The sequence below is a fragment of the Zingiber officinale genome, chromosome 4B, assembly GCF_018446385.1.
Source record: "Zingiber officinale cultivar Zhangliang chromosome 4B, Zo_v1.1, whole genome shotgun sequence".
Taxonomy (NCBI): domain Eukaryota; kingdom Viridiplantae; phylum Streptophyta; class Magnoliopsida; order Zingiberales; family Zingiberaceae; genus Zingiber; species Zingiber officinale.
In genome coordinates, this window is record NC_055993.1 from 4615455 (window position 1) to 4631499 (window position 16045).

Consider the following 16045-nt stretch of genomic DNA (forward strand, 5'->3'; position numbering starts at 1 on the left):
GTCCACTTTCTCTCTCGCGCCTAGACATCACAACGCACTCGATTCCAAATTTACTCCTTCGTTACCGATTAAGCAAGCCACTTCAATAATCATCTCTCCAATTAAGCCCACATCAAATTTCGTGAAAACTCCACTCTTCTCCCTTTTTTGATACGAATCATTAACCTATTATTCGACCATGGCTTTAATCATAACTGCATCGTTGTGCGACCGTACACGTGTTCGGGACGGTACCCCACCCGAACAAAACGACAAAATGATGATTTTGATTTAAGCGCGCGACCGGAGGTGAAAAAACTGGGTCGCGTCACATTCGGTACAGTCGCGGACCCTCAAGTCGCAGCGGACACGCATGCCATGCTTGATGACAGGGCAAGCAGTTGCCGGCCGGGCCCACGTCGGAAAGAGCTACACCTTTCACTGTCCAGGTGGGCTTCGTTCGTTGAAGGTATGCGGTAGGAGGGTAGCGTTACCGTCAAAAAGCGAAGCGGAGCGGACTTTAAAAGAGAAGAGAAAGACGCTTGAGGCAAGCGCCGAAGCAGGACAGACGAAAGGCAGTATGCTGGCATTGTGCTCTTCCTCCTCCGCTCCTCCCCTCTTCTTCCATCGAGCTTCTTCCTCTCGAACTCCCAAGGTTCGATCGATCGATCGTGATGACTTTGCTTCCTTGAAAGTTTACGTTGTCGTCGTGTTGTTTTTATGATTTAGCTTTGGCATCTCGCGTCGTGAGATGTTGTTGTTAGATTTGCAATTTTTTGCGTTGTTCTCTTCTATCCAGTTGATTTACCTTTACTCCGAGGCGAATGTAGCATTTTCGTCTTAAGGTACTGACGGGAATTTGATTTTGATGTGAGCTTGGGGTGATTTTATTGTTTCCGAGTGTGTTATTTTTATCGTCTCCTTTTCTGTTTCTCTTAGTCTGAGCTTGTAGTAAGGTTTGCTGTATGTTCTTAGATTTCATGGAATTGAAATTGGGCTATGCCGATTCGTTTGTGTGTTCGGGCAGAGTGTGTTAAAATAGGCTTTTCGTTTTTTTTTTTTTTCGTTTTACCAATTTTGACTTGTTAGAACCATGGAATACTTTAGCCATTGGTTGCTAGAACATCCAAATTTATGGCATCGTCAGAGTTGACAGCATTGCAAAGTTAAAATTCCCTGTTTTTCTCCGTCCTCTAAAATCTGTAACTCTCGACTGCTCATATCATGATTTTCTCTTCCACATTACTCATATTTAATTTAGAGTTCAGTCTAGAGTCTATACAAGCATGGATAATCCAATTAACCAAAGGCTAACAATGTTTTCACCACTAGACTCGGCATTACTTGCTTCGCAGCCAAAACTGACTACAAAAATCACTGTGCTTAAGTGCTTTCTCTCAAGAATTTATGACTCGTGTGCTTTCTGCATGTTGGCTAAGCTCCTTCTCAAGATTAAAATTTAAAATATTACTCTTTATGTAAGTCTGATATATACATCACAAAATTCGTGACACATGCTTTCATTAGCATCCTATAACTATGAAATTTTTATGATATTTGATAATCTAATTGCTCTTTTACTTTTTTTGAGTAATAAATATATGGTTTGAAAAATACAAATGTACTGGGAAGGGGAACAGTTTAGTAATCTGCCTATGACAATCAATTGAATTATTTAAAATTCCAGATTCAGCGTGTCATATGTATGATGTAGATGATTATACTTTTATGGCACCCAGAAAAATTTATGCTAGCTTTCTATCTAGAGCTAAATCCTACTGCAGTTCATGAACATAAATTGACACAATTAACATAATAAATTAGTAGGCTGTCTTAAGACTTATTTTGTGTGGTTCCAGGTTTTTAAATGTTTTGCATTGCCTGACGACTATTTCTTAAAATATAATCTGGATTTTCTAATGCAGTGTGAATCTCAATTTCGACTCTTTTGTTCATGTCTTTCTCAAACTAATCCTATCTTGACAGGTCTCAATTAATCATAGATGTGCAAAACACCAATCAACATTACTGGTGAATGCATCTGCAAGTTTTCCTGGCAGATTACCTCTCTTTTATTCACAAAGATGGTCCATGAACAACAAGGTGACTTGATTACTTGAATCACAATAGCAAGCTAATAAGGCTGGAATATTTGCTAATAGTCTTTTTGAATATCTAAATTGACTATAAGTTGGAAACTATTGAAATCATTCTTTACTTTCTTTGGACTTTACATCAAGGCTGAACAACAATTTGCAATATCATCTGTTGTGAAAGAAACCCAAGCTTCTACAACCATTGAAGAAGATGTTCAACTTGGAGTTTTTGAAATCGATCCATCACTGGAAAAATTCAAAGACCATTTTAGTTATAGGACAAAGAAATACATAGAAACTAAATCAATGATTGAAAAATACGAAGGAAGTCTTGAAGAATTTGCTCAAGGTAAGTTTTTCCATGTTTAAGCATGTTCTTTTAGCAGTTCTTCTCATTGCCTAGTATGAGCATCCTTTAGCTTTCCTAGTTGGTCTTTATATTAATTTCTTGTCTTTCCAAGGTTACCTAAAGTTCGGATTCAATAGAGAACAAGACAGTATTGTCTACCGTGAATGGGCTCCAGCTGCACAGTGAGCTTTCAAGTTTCTCTTTAAAGCCATCTTGAATAACTCAGTTTCTTCCTTTATTCTACTTCTAAAAGTGCAATTTGATGGAGAACAATTTATGCTTTCTTATGTTTTCGGTAATCGCCATCGAGTAACTGACAACATCAAAATAATATCCAATGGCACTTGACACATCACTGTTTAGTAGGGTGATTAGTGAAGCTGTGAATTGTTTGATTTTTCAAACTAATGTCATGTGTTGTTTTCTCCACTATCTCTGGCACCTGATAGAACCAAGCTGTGCTGTTTGTGCCTAATAATGTTGATGTGCCTGCAAGAAAAATAAGAAAAAACCAATAGTGCCAAGTTTAGTAAATGTGTGATGAGGAAGTCTCCTGCTAATTTAGCACAGCGAAATGGTCTAGACCTACTGGCAGAGTAATTATTTTTGGACATAAAAATAGATTTTTTTTTTTTTTTCAAAATTTCACTTTCCAAGAGAGGAAATTTCTCCTGTCTTTCAACTAACTTATGAACTGCATACACAATAGTTGATTTTTCTTTTTGATACAGAGAAGCGCAAGTTATTGGAGATTTTAATGGTTGGGATGGGTCCAACCACAAAATGGAAAGAAACGAATTTGGGGTTTGGACAATTACAATTCCAGACTCCGGAGGCAGCCCATCCATTCCACACAATTCCAGAATCAAATTTCGGTTCAAACATGGCAATGGGGTTTGGGTTGACAGGATTCCGGCATGGATCAAATTTGCAACTGTTGCCCCGACTCAGTTTGGTGCTCCTTACGATGGGGTTTACTGGGATCCACAATCTTCAGAGAGGTCAGAAATATTTACCCCCAAGCATTCTAGTCATGGTTCTATTGACATTCAATGTACTTACTGCTGCAGGTATATCTTCAAGCATCCTCGACCTCCTAAATCTGCAGCTCCAAGGATCTATGAAGCTCATGTTGGGATGTGTGGCCAAGAACCACGTGTAAGCACTTACAGGGAATTTGCAGACAATGTCTTACCTCGTATAAGTGAAAATAACTACAACACGATTCAGTTAATGGCTATCATGGAACACTCATACTATGGATCTTTCGGTTATCATGTTACCAACTTTTTTGCTGTAAGTAGTAGATCTGGGACACCCGAGGATCTTAAGTATCTTATAGACAAGGCCCATGGTTTAGGAATCCGAGTTTTAATGGATGTTGTTCACAGCCATGCTAGCAACAATGTCACAGATGGTCTTAATGGGTTTGATGTTGGACAAGGCACTCAAGACTCGTACTTCCATACTGGAGAAAAGGGTTCTCATAAACTATGGGATAGCCGATTATTCAACTATGCTAACTGGGAAGTTCTACGCTTTCTTTTATCAAACTTAAGATGGTGGCTGGATGAGTTCATGTTTGATGGTTTTCGATTTGATGGCGTAACTTCAATGCTCTACCATCATCATGGAATTAACATGGTATTCACTGGAAACTACAGTGAGTATTTCAGCGAAGCTACTGATGTGGATGCAGTGGTTTACATGATGCTTGCAAACCACTTGGTGCATAAGCTTTTGCCAGATGCCACTGTTGTTGCTGAAGATGTTTCTGGCATGCCAGCTCTCTGTCGACCAGTTTATGAAGGTGGAGTAGGTTTTGACTATAGGTTGGCCATGTCAATCCCTGATAAGTGGATTGACTTCTTGAAGAATCAAAGGGATATTGAATGGTCAATGAAAGACATTGTTTGGAGCCTTACAAACAGGAGATACACTGAAAAGTGCATAGCATATGCAGAAAGCCATGATCAGGTGAACAATTTATCTATAGAATTCTGCTTGGTACTAAATAAGTTTATTTGCAGGCTGTTACTGTTTATTAGAGTGACCCGTGAACCGTTTTTACCAGTGGCAAGAGAGAATGTAGTGATAAATAAAAAGCTGTTAATGTTATGCAATCTGTGCACCCCTTTTTACATCCACAGGTTGAAAAAAAAAGCCCAAATGACTAAATCACACCCTTCTCCCTGTATAAAACCATACAAATCCATACAACATTCTGTAACAAAGAGCTCACATCGACAAATATATACACAAAACAAAACAAAAGGAATCTGTAACAATGGTTTTATATTAGTAAAATGAACAGTGGCAAACAAATGCATGTATAGTTTAATTTTCACTAGGCAAATGGTATCTTATGGATCTATAGGAACAACTAAATTTGGTCATGGCTGTTATTAAGTCATTCTATATTGCCATTAAATTGCAGACATAGTGGGCACTTGTCTTAGCATAAGACAGGACTGGGCAATGATGAAGCCCCATAGACTAATTGCTTTCTCCAACCTATGGATTCTAAGCTTTATGATACTGAAACCTGATCTAGACTAAAAACTGTCATCATGGTGAATGACATAACTATTTAACAGCGCCTGTTTTGCTTGTGCTTACAGTTGACACTATGCACTGAACTAAGCTTTATGTTGCACCTTAGGGAGCAAAATTTTCAGACTCTAAGACCTTTTAAGATATTAGAGTGCTGAACAAACTTTTGAATATGTGCAATTCACATAAATAACCTACTAGCCTTAAAAAAAATATAGATCCGCTACCTTAACGACCCCCTAGTGTCGGCCCCATGAATATGGAGGGAGGTAAATGCAAGTACATAGGCTTTAGGCGCATGGTAGGATAAACCCCAGGTCGTTAGTTCTTGATAATCGACCCCTAGCCATTACACTAGAGATACTATGCATCACAGTCTGCGCTACGCCCGGGGGGCACCTACTAGCCTTCAAGCTATATCACTTGGTCGAGTTGGTGAATCCCATACCCATGTCAATATGAAATTACCATTATAAGTGTATGTTTTGTCTGACGCCAAGGTTACGCTGAACCATGTTCTCACTTGATAATTCATGGCATTTGGCACTTAAGATCACTCGTATCAAACCTCATACCTAGACTAGCATATCCTTCAAGTGAGGTATGACCTTTTAATAGCTTGAACATATTAGTGAATCACTACCATGTTTATCTAAATCCTCAATGACATTCTTCTTGCTCTTTTTTAGGCTATTGTAGGGGACAAAACGATTTCCTTCCTCCTGATGGACAAGGAGATGTATTCAGGCATGTCTGATTTGAAACCTGCTTCGCCTCTCATTGATCGAGGGACGTCACTGCATAAGGTTTGTTTTGAAGTTTGTAACTATTTCTCTCAAGGTCAAAATAGGTGGTTGTAAATCCTTTTTCCTTATCTCTGTCATGCTAGACCTAGTAATGGTTCACTGCTTGTAAAAAATCATCCTGTGTTGCTACTGCAGTTCTGACTTTTCCTTATGTCTGTCATTTGTCATAACACTATGAAACATGCAGATGATTCACTTAATAACTATGGCGCTGGGTGGTGAAGGTTACTTAAATTTCATGGGAAATGAGGTAATAAACCAACATTAATTCTTTTTGTTTTTATCATTGAGAATATTGACTGCATATAATAAAGTATTACAACTGACTACTGTAGCAACATATATTGAGAAAGAGAATGATCAAATGTCCTTTAATGGCTTGCCATATTGACAACCTTTACATATGTGACTGTGCACACTAGTGGAGATGGCAATAGCCTTAATCTTCGTTACTTACAAGTCAACCCATGAATGATTTATCTTTCAGGATCTCCTCCTAAGACCAGGCATCAACTAGGACAATATATTTGATTGGTATTGATTGCCAAAGTGGGAACTAGTATTGTTGAATCCTGGAGCTGAGGTGTTCACTAGGTTAACCTACAAGCAGGGTGACACATGAGGCCATTGTTTTAGCTTCTAGTGTACACACCTGCAGGAAGGCTGCCTATTTGGTTGACAATATCTAGTAATAATCAAGTTCTAAATTGTACAACTCTATTTCAGGAAAGTCATGTTATTATTTTTAATTTTTTCCTACTACTTCGGTTGAGGTTTTTAGCTAGTGGTAACTAGGTGCCACTGTGTTAGAGAATGAGTATTCTCTCTCATAAATATTTCAGAAATTTTTACTTGTTTGTGTTTAGGTCTCCAACTCTAATACTTGTTTCTACTGACTAAGATTGTATACAAATTTTGAAAAGGAAAATGTTTTATTTTAAAGTTTTAGGTAAATCAAGAAGATCACTTCAATCTGATTGTTAATATGGGAATTTTCAATCTGGTCACCACCATCTGTTAACTAAAATAGTAATACAAAAGCAATATAAATACCTCTGGTCTAAGAAACTGAAATTAATTAACCCAAAACTGGCAGAAATGTACATTTTGACTTTGAATGAAATTTGTTGGCTTCAGATCTAATTCCTAAAATAAGGAGGGAAGAAATGTTTATATCCACTTGATTTTGTGTTCCTGTATATCCTTCTTACATTTTTTTAGTGCAAGTTTATATGTGACCATGGACAGAAGTTCTGGTCCCATTTCTGATTTCTGATATCTTCTAACTTCTTTATGTGACCATTCTATTTCCCAACCATTACAAGCATGACATTATAAGTATTTACATTGTGAAAATGTTCTGGTCCCATTTTTTATTTCTAATATATTTTTTTCACTTATTTTTGTGACCATGCTATTTCCCAATCATTACAAGTGTGTCATTATCAGTATTTACCTTAAAATAATTAAGGGTCTCTGTTAGCACGCATAGTTCAATAATTTTTCATTGTCAACTTTATTACAACATTAAGTCTGACATGGTTTGTAGTTTGGTCATCCGGAATGGATTGATTTTCCAAGAGAAGGCAATGACTGGAGCTATGATAAGTGTAGACGTCAGTGGAACCTGGTGGACACTGATCACCTAAGATACAAGGTTCTTGGACATCTTTATTTATCCTCTAAGCTACTTGCTTGACTACCTCTTCTGCAGTTATGATGGTCTGATTTATGAAACCATTCAATGTGAATGCCTTTTTATTTTTATATACATGAATATCTTTTTGGGCATGATACATTTTTTTTTTATCATCATCATGAGCCATTTTACTAAAACTCTATAAATTCCTTTAATTCATTCATTGTAATTAAACAGATGGTTTATAATTCACTTCTCTCATCTCCTGAAGCTATTACTTTTCACATTCATCTGATCTGTCTATATGTACAGAAGAAATTTCTCTAGCATTGCTGGGAAATAATAAGCACTTGAAATATTGGATTGCTTCTACATCATGTTCCTCTTTTTAAGTATTGCATGAATTAGTGCGTTCTACTTGTGTTCCTTTTGATCTGTTAATTGTTGACAAAATCTATATTATGTTTTGACATCAAAACAGCACATGAATGCCTTTGATAGAGCAATGAATTTGCTTGATGATAGATTCCACTTCCTTGCATCAGCAAAGCAGGTTGTGAGTAGCACGTCTGAAGAAGATAAGGTTGGTATGAATCTTGTTGGTCGTTTTATACTTGTATTACTCTCTTAATCCTGTTGAATTCGACATTTGCGTGAATACTTACATTTTAGGTTTCATTTGTCCTGTCAAATATGGACTTCAATCTTATACGTGATTTCCAGTGTTCTATGGCCAGATTACATGCAAAAAACTCTTTTCTGGTTTATCCTAGCTAAATGTGGGAAGCTATTAACTCGCTCATGCCTAAGAATAAGATCCTCATGCATGATTACATCTAATTCATTTGTTTGTGGTATTGGCAGTGGTCTCATAAGTATTATAAGCTTAACTACTCTGGATAACATTAGAAACTCTGTAAGTTTAATTAATTTCCCTGGATAAAATTAGAAACCACATCTTTGGAAATGATAATTCTTGAGGAAAAATAGTCGTGGCTGAGAAATTTGACAAGGTTGAATGGCACTGAGTTAGTGAGTTTTTCCTCTTTTGCCCAAAATATTATTTACTCAGTCCCTAGTTTGTGAGGTGTTGATTATTAGTTCACAACCAAGCATGATATAACATCTGATAGCTTATTGTGCTTGATATTATACTTAATTACTTTACTGTCCAGTCTTCAGGCAGGGTGATTACTGTAATACCAGTCAGCCTGTTGATATTCCTTGTTTTGTTTTCATTTAAATCTTGCTTACATAAAAGAACTGTTTATGAGATCAGTAATTTGCCTCTCCCTGAGAGTTTTACAGTTTGAAAGCACTCAGTTGTTTATCCATGATAGGTAATTGTGTTCGAACGAGGCGATTTGATTTTTGTGTTCAATTTCCATCCAGAGAACACCTATAACGGGTAACTGACTAATTAACATGATAAATAGGTTTCATTGAGATGTAGACCAGTGATCAAATCCTTTCCTTATGCAGGTATAAGGTTGGCTGTGATTTGCCAGGGAAATACAAGGTAGCACTGGATAGTGATGCTTCCGAATTTGGTGGACAAGGAAGAGTAAGATGCCATGTTTCATGAGTGATGTTGTTAAGTTTCCAAATTTGCTAGCATCGATGTCTGCAAATGATACTTAAGCAGGAAATGATCAAATCAAGTTCTTGGTGTCTGCATGGAGCCTATTTCAATCTTCAAGCAGAAATTTGGCCTTCATAATAATCTAAACATGTCTGTGTATAATCCTCTTTGCAGGTTGGCCAAGATGTAGACCATTTTACAACTCCTGAAGGAATTCCAGGAGTTCCAGAAACAAACTTCAACAACCGTCCCAACTCATTCCAAGTCCTATCTCCTGCACGCACTTGTGTGGTACACTAGCCACAAACCTTTCTGAATCTGAAGCTTAGTTCTTACTGCAAGCAATTTGTCTTTACCCCTCCCTTTCACATCAGGTTTATTACAAAGTTGATGAAACTGCTGAACAACCCGGCGAAGAAACCATTGGAAGCGAATCGACACTGTCAAGTATATCGGTTCAATCTGAAGTCGACGAAACCACTGCAGTCACCACTCTAGTCCTAGGAGAAGAAACAGAAGAAACAACTGAAACAGGCGCAATGCTGGCGCTGGATGATTCAAACATTGACAAGAATGCTGATTTCTTGAGCAATGAAAACTGATAAGTCAGCAAACAAATAGATTAAGGGGTTCTCCTGATCAAAGCTCCTTCAGAAGATCTTTCGGGTGAAGATAAGTATTAAATAAACAAGGAGCTTACTGGTGCCACTTTAGCAGCTTCTATTTTGTTATAAATTGACAGTTATGGTTTTGACATTGCAAGTTTCTTTTATCATGTACATATATGCAGTTACTTCCAGTAAAAGAATGAGAGTCATTGTGCCACAAACAGTTGCACATAACTATCATAAAGATGAGATTAATTAGTGATGAAAATGAATGTTCTCTTAAAGAATGAGAGACGAAGAACCACTTCGCACTTGCAAGTTGAAACTTTGGAAAGGTGTGCATAAATACAATAGAGATGTTCTCTATCTAATTATCTTGCACTAAGAAGATTAATTAATGTTGAAAACAAGAACAGTCTTAAAGTGATTTAATTCATTATAGATGAATTGTTTTCAGGCTATTAAAGAATGGGAGGTGATAAATAATATCTCATATTATAATTATGCTAAAATTATTTTAGGTGAGAGCAATGCAATAAACTTGTGCCAAAGGAGTGTATTGCCAAAGCTTTGCATAATTTTTTTATAATTATTGTTTATATTTATCTATTTATTTTAGAAAAAACTATTTGGGTAATCATTAACCGGCATTCCACCACACAACAGCGCGTTGTATTTACCGTAAAACTTACCTGCTCTGTTAAAGGAGCTACTTACGGGACCCAGAGAAAAGCTGGTTCCTGGGTGGACGAAGAACATGGGAGACAGAGAGAGAGTAGGAAGGGTAGCAACGAGATTTTGCTACAACAACGAAAAGATCGTCTTTTTTTCGCCCATTTCACCTTGCCTTCGCACAAGGAAGGAAGGTGGGAACGACGGGGAGAGGAAATTGGCGCGGCGATGGGAGTTGTCCTCCCACTCCGATTCTTGTTCGTCGTCGTTTTCGTGGAGGTCCTTACCGGTTTTCATGGCGTCGGTTGCTCCTCGCAGCCTCCTATGACACCAATCCCTTTTGATCTCTACCATTCGAGGTGCGGCAACTTATTTCGATGTTTCTCTCGTTCCAAGTTTTTTTAAGGGTTTGCAAATTTTCATCTTGTGATTGTGCTCTATTTTGACGCGTGGAGGCATGTTCTTCTTTGAACAATCGATAATTTTGATGAATGTTGAGCTGTTATCTAAAATTATTTATATCAATATTTCTCTAGTTTCCTTACCGAAATTTTGTCTTGTGATACTCTTCAGTGCTGCTTTATTGAAAGAAATTAAGGCGACGGTAGTTCGACATCCAGATACTTTGACTGTAAGTGGCTCAGCTTATTGTCCTTTTTCAAACACTTAATTTCTTGATGATTTCTGAGCCGAGTAAAATCATTGGTAAGATGGAAACTATAAAAGCGGGCAATAAGGGCTATGCTGCAGAGGTTTTGGTTGTCACGTACAATCGACAGACGGAGGATGTAGATGACCAATCAAAGCTTAGGGTACTTCTGGTAAGTAGTATGAATTTACATCTGGCAGATATTTACATGGTGAAGTAATAATAGCATCAAGTTGTGCTAAATAAGAGGTACTAAACTTGGATATCCAAAGTAATTATGGTGCTTTCTTTGCATCTGACTCATTTTCACAGTGAAGACTTTATCTAAAATTTAAATATTCTAAAAGTGAACTTAAAGCCATTCAAGTTGTATGATATCCTTAGCATGATGTTTAATGCAATTTTGTCAGATTTTAATGGTTCATATTTGTGACAGAACATTCCTTGTATTCCAGAGCTTTGGACAGCATGGGAGAGAACTTATTACCTCTGAGGTAGCTTTGCAACTACTTTCTGTTTTAGCCAAAGAACGTAATATGCAAAGAGCGGATCTTATGTCCCTCCACAAACTGCTGGATAACCTTGTCATAAAGGTAACATAAAACAAGAACTTGAAAGAAAACCTTTCGACAGATCATACAAATACTAAATCCTGAAATCACCAGTCATTTGTTAGTTTTACACTTTTCTTAGATAAATTGTTTTTGGATCTTTGTAATTTCAAGTCATACCAGAACTCTGAACTGGATGATACGCATTAGTCGTCTGAGAATATCTTTCTTTTGTTGTATAACCCTATTATCTCTATGAAACACTGCACTTATTTGTCAAAGAAATCATATTTGGTAGTGATATATTTATAGTATGATCCGATATCTATCTTATTTTGCACTCAACCATTTATGACAAGGCAGGATACTTGTTTTATTGTTCTATTAAATCAATGCCTATCTCTAAGACAAGTTGAAGAAGATTTTTTTTTCAGAAAGTACCATAATGATTTTCTGGGCGAAGTCAAGCTATTGTCAATATACTCATCGAAGAAATAAATCATAGGCATATGACATCTGGCCTTCTAGAGAGTATACACATGATCAATGAGGGTGACTGTGTCTGACTCGATGCACAAGTGTTGGGTGCCTTACATAGGTACGGTTGAAGCATCAAAATTATAGTTAAGGTTCAACGGTTCAACCTACCAGTCAGTTGACATCAAATCAGCTTGCTTTCTTCCTGGCATGATTTCTATGCAGAAAACTATCTCAAAGTGTTTAATATGAAGTTAATTGTGGTCACAAAGCCATATTAAGCATTGATAATTATTCCACTACTTTGGATATGTGTTTAATATGAGGCATCATACATAATCCTCTGGAAGTTTCATTACAGAGGACTAGTATGAGAAATAAAGCATAACATAATGAATGCTAGCAGATTTTGTTCACCAGTAAGAACTCTTTAACCAAGAAGTAAAAAACACTTGAACCAAACCAACTTAGATTTTGGATTTATTAGTGCTGTTATGACAAAGAGTTTGCAGTATATTGGTATTTCCCAACCATAGTTTTCTAAATCTTTTATTTCCTATATTTAAAGATATGCGCTTCATTTTGGTAAGCAGCTGATTCCTAATTGTTAGACTCTACTGTTTTTTTTTGGTTTACTAGAACTTGAGCTTTTGATCAAATAATAAGATTCTGAAGCTTAATTTATTTCATATGTGATGCTTCGATATGTTTCTGCACTGACACTTTCCAACTCTTTCATAGAGTGACTGGCAATTATGTAGCTTTATCTTATTTGCAAAACATAAAAAGATAAATGAATGCTTCTAAATGGCAAGATATTGAGATAAATTTTTATATTTGAAATTTTAAGATGGTGCCTATGGAAAATTTGAATGGCCGCAAGCTTGTTGAAGCAGCAGACCTCTGTGAGAGGAGAAATGGTATGCATAATAAAGAATTATCATATGAGGTATACTTATCTTCCTACGGATTGTAAGTGTCTTTATCTGCAGGAAGAGGAGTTGATTTGAACAGAAATTGGGGCGTGGACTGGGGCAAGAAGGAGAAGGTTAACTTTTCTTTTTTGACAGATGGTGCTAAACCCCTAACTATAAATTTGGATATTTTGATAATTTTTACTGTAAAAAAATGATTTATATACAATTTAAATTTATGTGATTACTGATTTAGAGTTTTAGACATTATTTTATCAATTTGGATAATTGGAAGAAAATTGTAGTATCCTTTTCCTGAATTAATATAATATTTTAACTCAAATAACATTATTTAATTATCTTGCTACTAGTAGGACACTTTTTTTGGTGCTTCTGCCATATTTAACACTGTTCTCACAATGTAGTGTGATTTTTAGGAACCAAGAATGCACATAATGTTCGGTGTGTTTATAGATCCTTGTCTTCCTGTAAATTTTGTTTTTGAATTTTACAGGATTATGATCCATATGAAGAAAATCCTGGAACAGCTCCATTCAGTGAGCCTGAGGCTCAAATAATGCGGCAGCTTGCAAAGTCCTTTGAACCTCATATTTGGGCTAATGTTCACTCAGGAATGGAGGTAGGGTATGCATTTTTTTCCCCTCTCATCCTCTTTTGAGACTATGAATGTATGCCAGGCGCAAGCTGCATGGTTAAGATCAAGTTTGATAAAGATTTTAATTTGTTGTGAAGTAAGACAGATTTCTTAAAATTGAAGCAAAGTGACTTCAAATCGGTGGTTGTTAAGTCTATTTAACACTGTCTTAGAAGGGAATTAGGAGGGAAAATGTTCAAAATATATTAAGAATATTGTGGTGGTATTTCTTTCGCCAAACGTTTGAGCAGCAACTCTTAGAAATTGGGTGTGACAGAGGTAACCTAAACACAAGGAGTCATTCTTATTATTCAATGTTACATTAATTCTTTGGTTATGTAAACTCTCATGATGGAGTGTGCAGACCAACAATAGAACGTGAATAATTCATCCCTAGAACTGGATCCTTCATGGTTGCTTACATCTTGTTCTGATCTCTTTGTCGATTTAAGAAACTTGAATGCTGATATTAACAACAGGAACCCACGACATCGAAATTTTATGAAATTAAATTTTACTGTAACATGCATGGGTATTGCTTGATGAAAATATTGTTTTGTTTATTATTTTTGTATCAACTAACAAGTATTTCCATTTGTCATACTGAGTTTACTTCAGTTTAAAAGATAGGAATAGGAGGACGAGGCAGAGGGAAAATTTTATAAAATTACACATGGCAAGATGCATTATGTAAATTGTGTTAAATTCCTGCCTCTTCTCCCTCTTATCTTTCTGCCCAAGTAAATCTAGCCTTAGGCCATTAGTGAATGTGCTTGTAAATGTCGTCAAATTTAGTTAAAGCATAAATGCTTCTGGGAAGATAATTATATTTCAGAATATAATAATCCTAACCTATCTTATTTGCAGAGTTATACAATGATAGTTGCATCCATAACCACTATAAGTTTGCATATCTTAGTCTGTTTGTCCATCAGCAGGACAAAATAGCCTAGAGAAACAAAAACTGTCTCCAGAATTTAAACCTACGAACTATTTAACATGAGAAATGGCTGAGTATGACTGCATAGAGTAGCTCCCAAGTTATATCAATGTGGTCGTAGTTCAAATAATTGTTTCCCTGTTGAATCTTTTACTAGATTATAGTGTATCAAATAATTGGTGGCTTGAGATTTTGAACAGGAGTATCAAAGAATCTCAACTAAGAGGATTTATGTCTCTTGCCTCTGTTCTGCATTGTCATTAATTATTATTTGCAGGCCCTATTCACGCCATATGATCATAAGAACAAAACGCCAGAGGGGTCCATGTCAAATTTGATGGACTTTATATTGAGGGAAGTGAACCATCTTCATTTTGAAGACAAATGCTTAGTTGGGTCTGGTGGAGGTTTGGTTGGGTTAGTTCTATAAGAAAGCATTTGAAATTTTTGATGAATTCAACAAGCATGCTGTATATAATGCAACATACTCATGTCAGGTACCTTGCTCATGGAACCACAACTGATTATATGTATGATGTCGTCAAAGTGCCATTGGCTTTCACTTTTGAGGTTAATTGATTACTCTCTTTATCATATCATTTACTTTGGCATCCGCTAATGAAGGATTGACTTTGCCTTCTCCATTTCAGATTTATGGTGATTCAGAAGCATCCTCCAAAGACTGTTTCAAAATGTTCAATCCAGTAGATAAACTTGTATTCAATGTATGCTATTTAAGTAACATGCTTGACCACCCTACATCACACACATGATTCTCAAAAGCTTACAATGCCTTTTTTTCCCCAGAAAACTGTCGACAATTGGACTGTGGCATTCCTAACACTTTTCAAGCTAGGATTTTTGCAGCTCCGCGACAACCATTTTGCTCCATCTGCCGACTTAAGAAAATGGGTTCCGTTTGGAGGTAGAGTTACCTATGGAAGCCACGTAGGAGAGATTAAGGACAAGATGGATGGACTCGAACTTGGCATGCAAGACATGCGCACATATTTCCGGCTCTTCATGTTATCATCTGTGCTTTTATTGTTCATGTTCTGCTCAAGAATTACAAAGAGCAAATATAGACAAATAAATTGAGACTGTAATTTATCAAAGTTGTAATCTCGATCTTCCTTCTGAGCCACATGCTCAGCCAGTTTTTCTGGCACTACCAACAGCTCCAGTGCCAATATCTTTAGGTATGTACACTTTTAGCTACTTTTCTATTGCTTAAACTAAAACGCTCATGATTTAGTCTCTTATTCGTTATTCATGTTATTTACAGGTTTAGTTGATAATGGTTAAGAATCTCCCTCCACTAGTGCTGTTCTTGTAGAATTTGGAGCATGGAAGTGGCTGAAGAACTCATTAGACTATTGCAATTTGGTAGTTTTGATGGCAAATGAGTACCTTTTCAACGGTTTAATCCTCTGAATAAGATTCTTGCTAATATTGTTGCCCATTGTTTTCTCAGAAATGTTATACTTGGCATTGTGATATTAACTATTTCTATAAATTAAAGATATTCATGAGAAATTGTGTGAGAAAATTGTGTCATGTTTTAAAAAACAAGAC

General features: G+C 36.5%; 2 protein-coding genes across 2 annotated transcripts; both read left to right on the forward strand.

The window, feature by feature from the left end:
• Positions 1–337: 337 nt before the first annotated feature.
• Positions 338–9896, forward strand: LOC121974503 (1,4-alpha-glucan-branching enzyme, chloroplastic/amyloplastic-like). The gene is made up of 14 exons (XM_042525599.1): positions 338–634; positions 1966–2082; positions 2220–2424; positions 2537–2606; positions 3156–3425; positions 3495–4401; positions 5667–5783; positions 5971–6033; positions 7333–7440; positions 7904–8005; positions 8763–8830; positions 8905–8986; positions 9179–9295; positions 9379–9896. The coding sequence occupies exons 1-14, from the start codon at positions 353–355 to the stop codon at positions 9604–9606; spliced, it is 2736 nt and encodes a 911-aa protein (XP_042381533.1). The 5' UTR covers positions 338–352; the 3' UTR covers positions 9607–9896.
• A 143-nt stretch (positions 9897–10039) lies between these two features.
• On the forward strand, positions 10040–16018 carry LOC121974506 (putative metallocarboxypeptidase ECM14). The gene is made up of 12 exons (XM_042525603.1): positions 10040–10643; positions 10858–10915; positions 10995–11105; positions 11389–11526; positions 12812–12881; positions 12954–13009; positions 13390–13515; positions 14748–14887; positions 14968–15040; positions 15121–15195; positions 15278–15669; positions 15756–16018. Exons 1-11 carry the CDS (start codon positions 10513–10515, stop codon positions 15566–15568), a joined length of 1269 nt encoding a protein of 422 aa, XP_042381537.1. The 5' UTR covers positions 10040–10512; the 3' UTR covers positions 15569–15669; positions 15756–16018.
• The last annotated feature ends 27 nt before the right edge of the window (positions 16019–16045 follow it).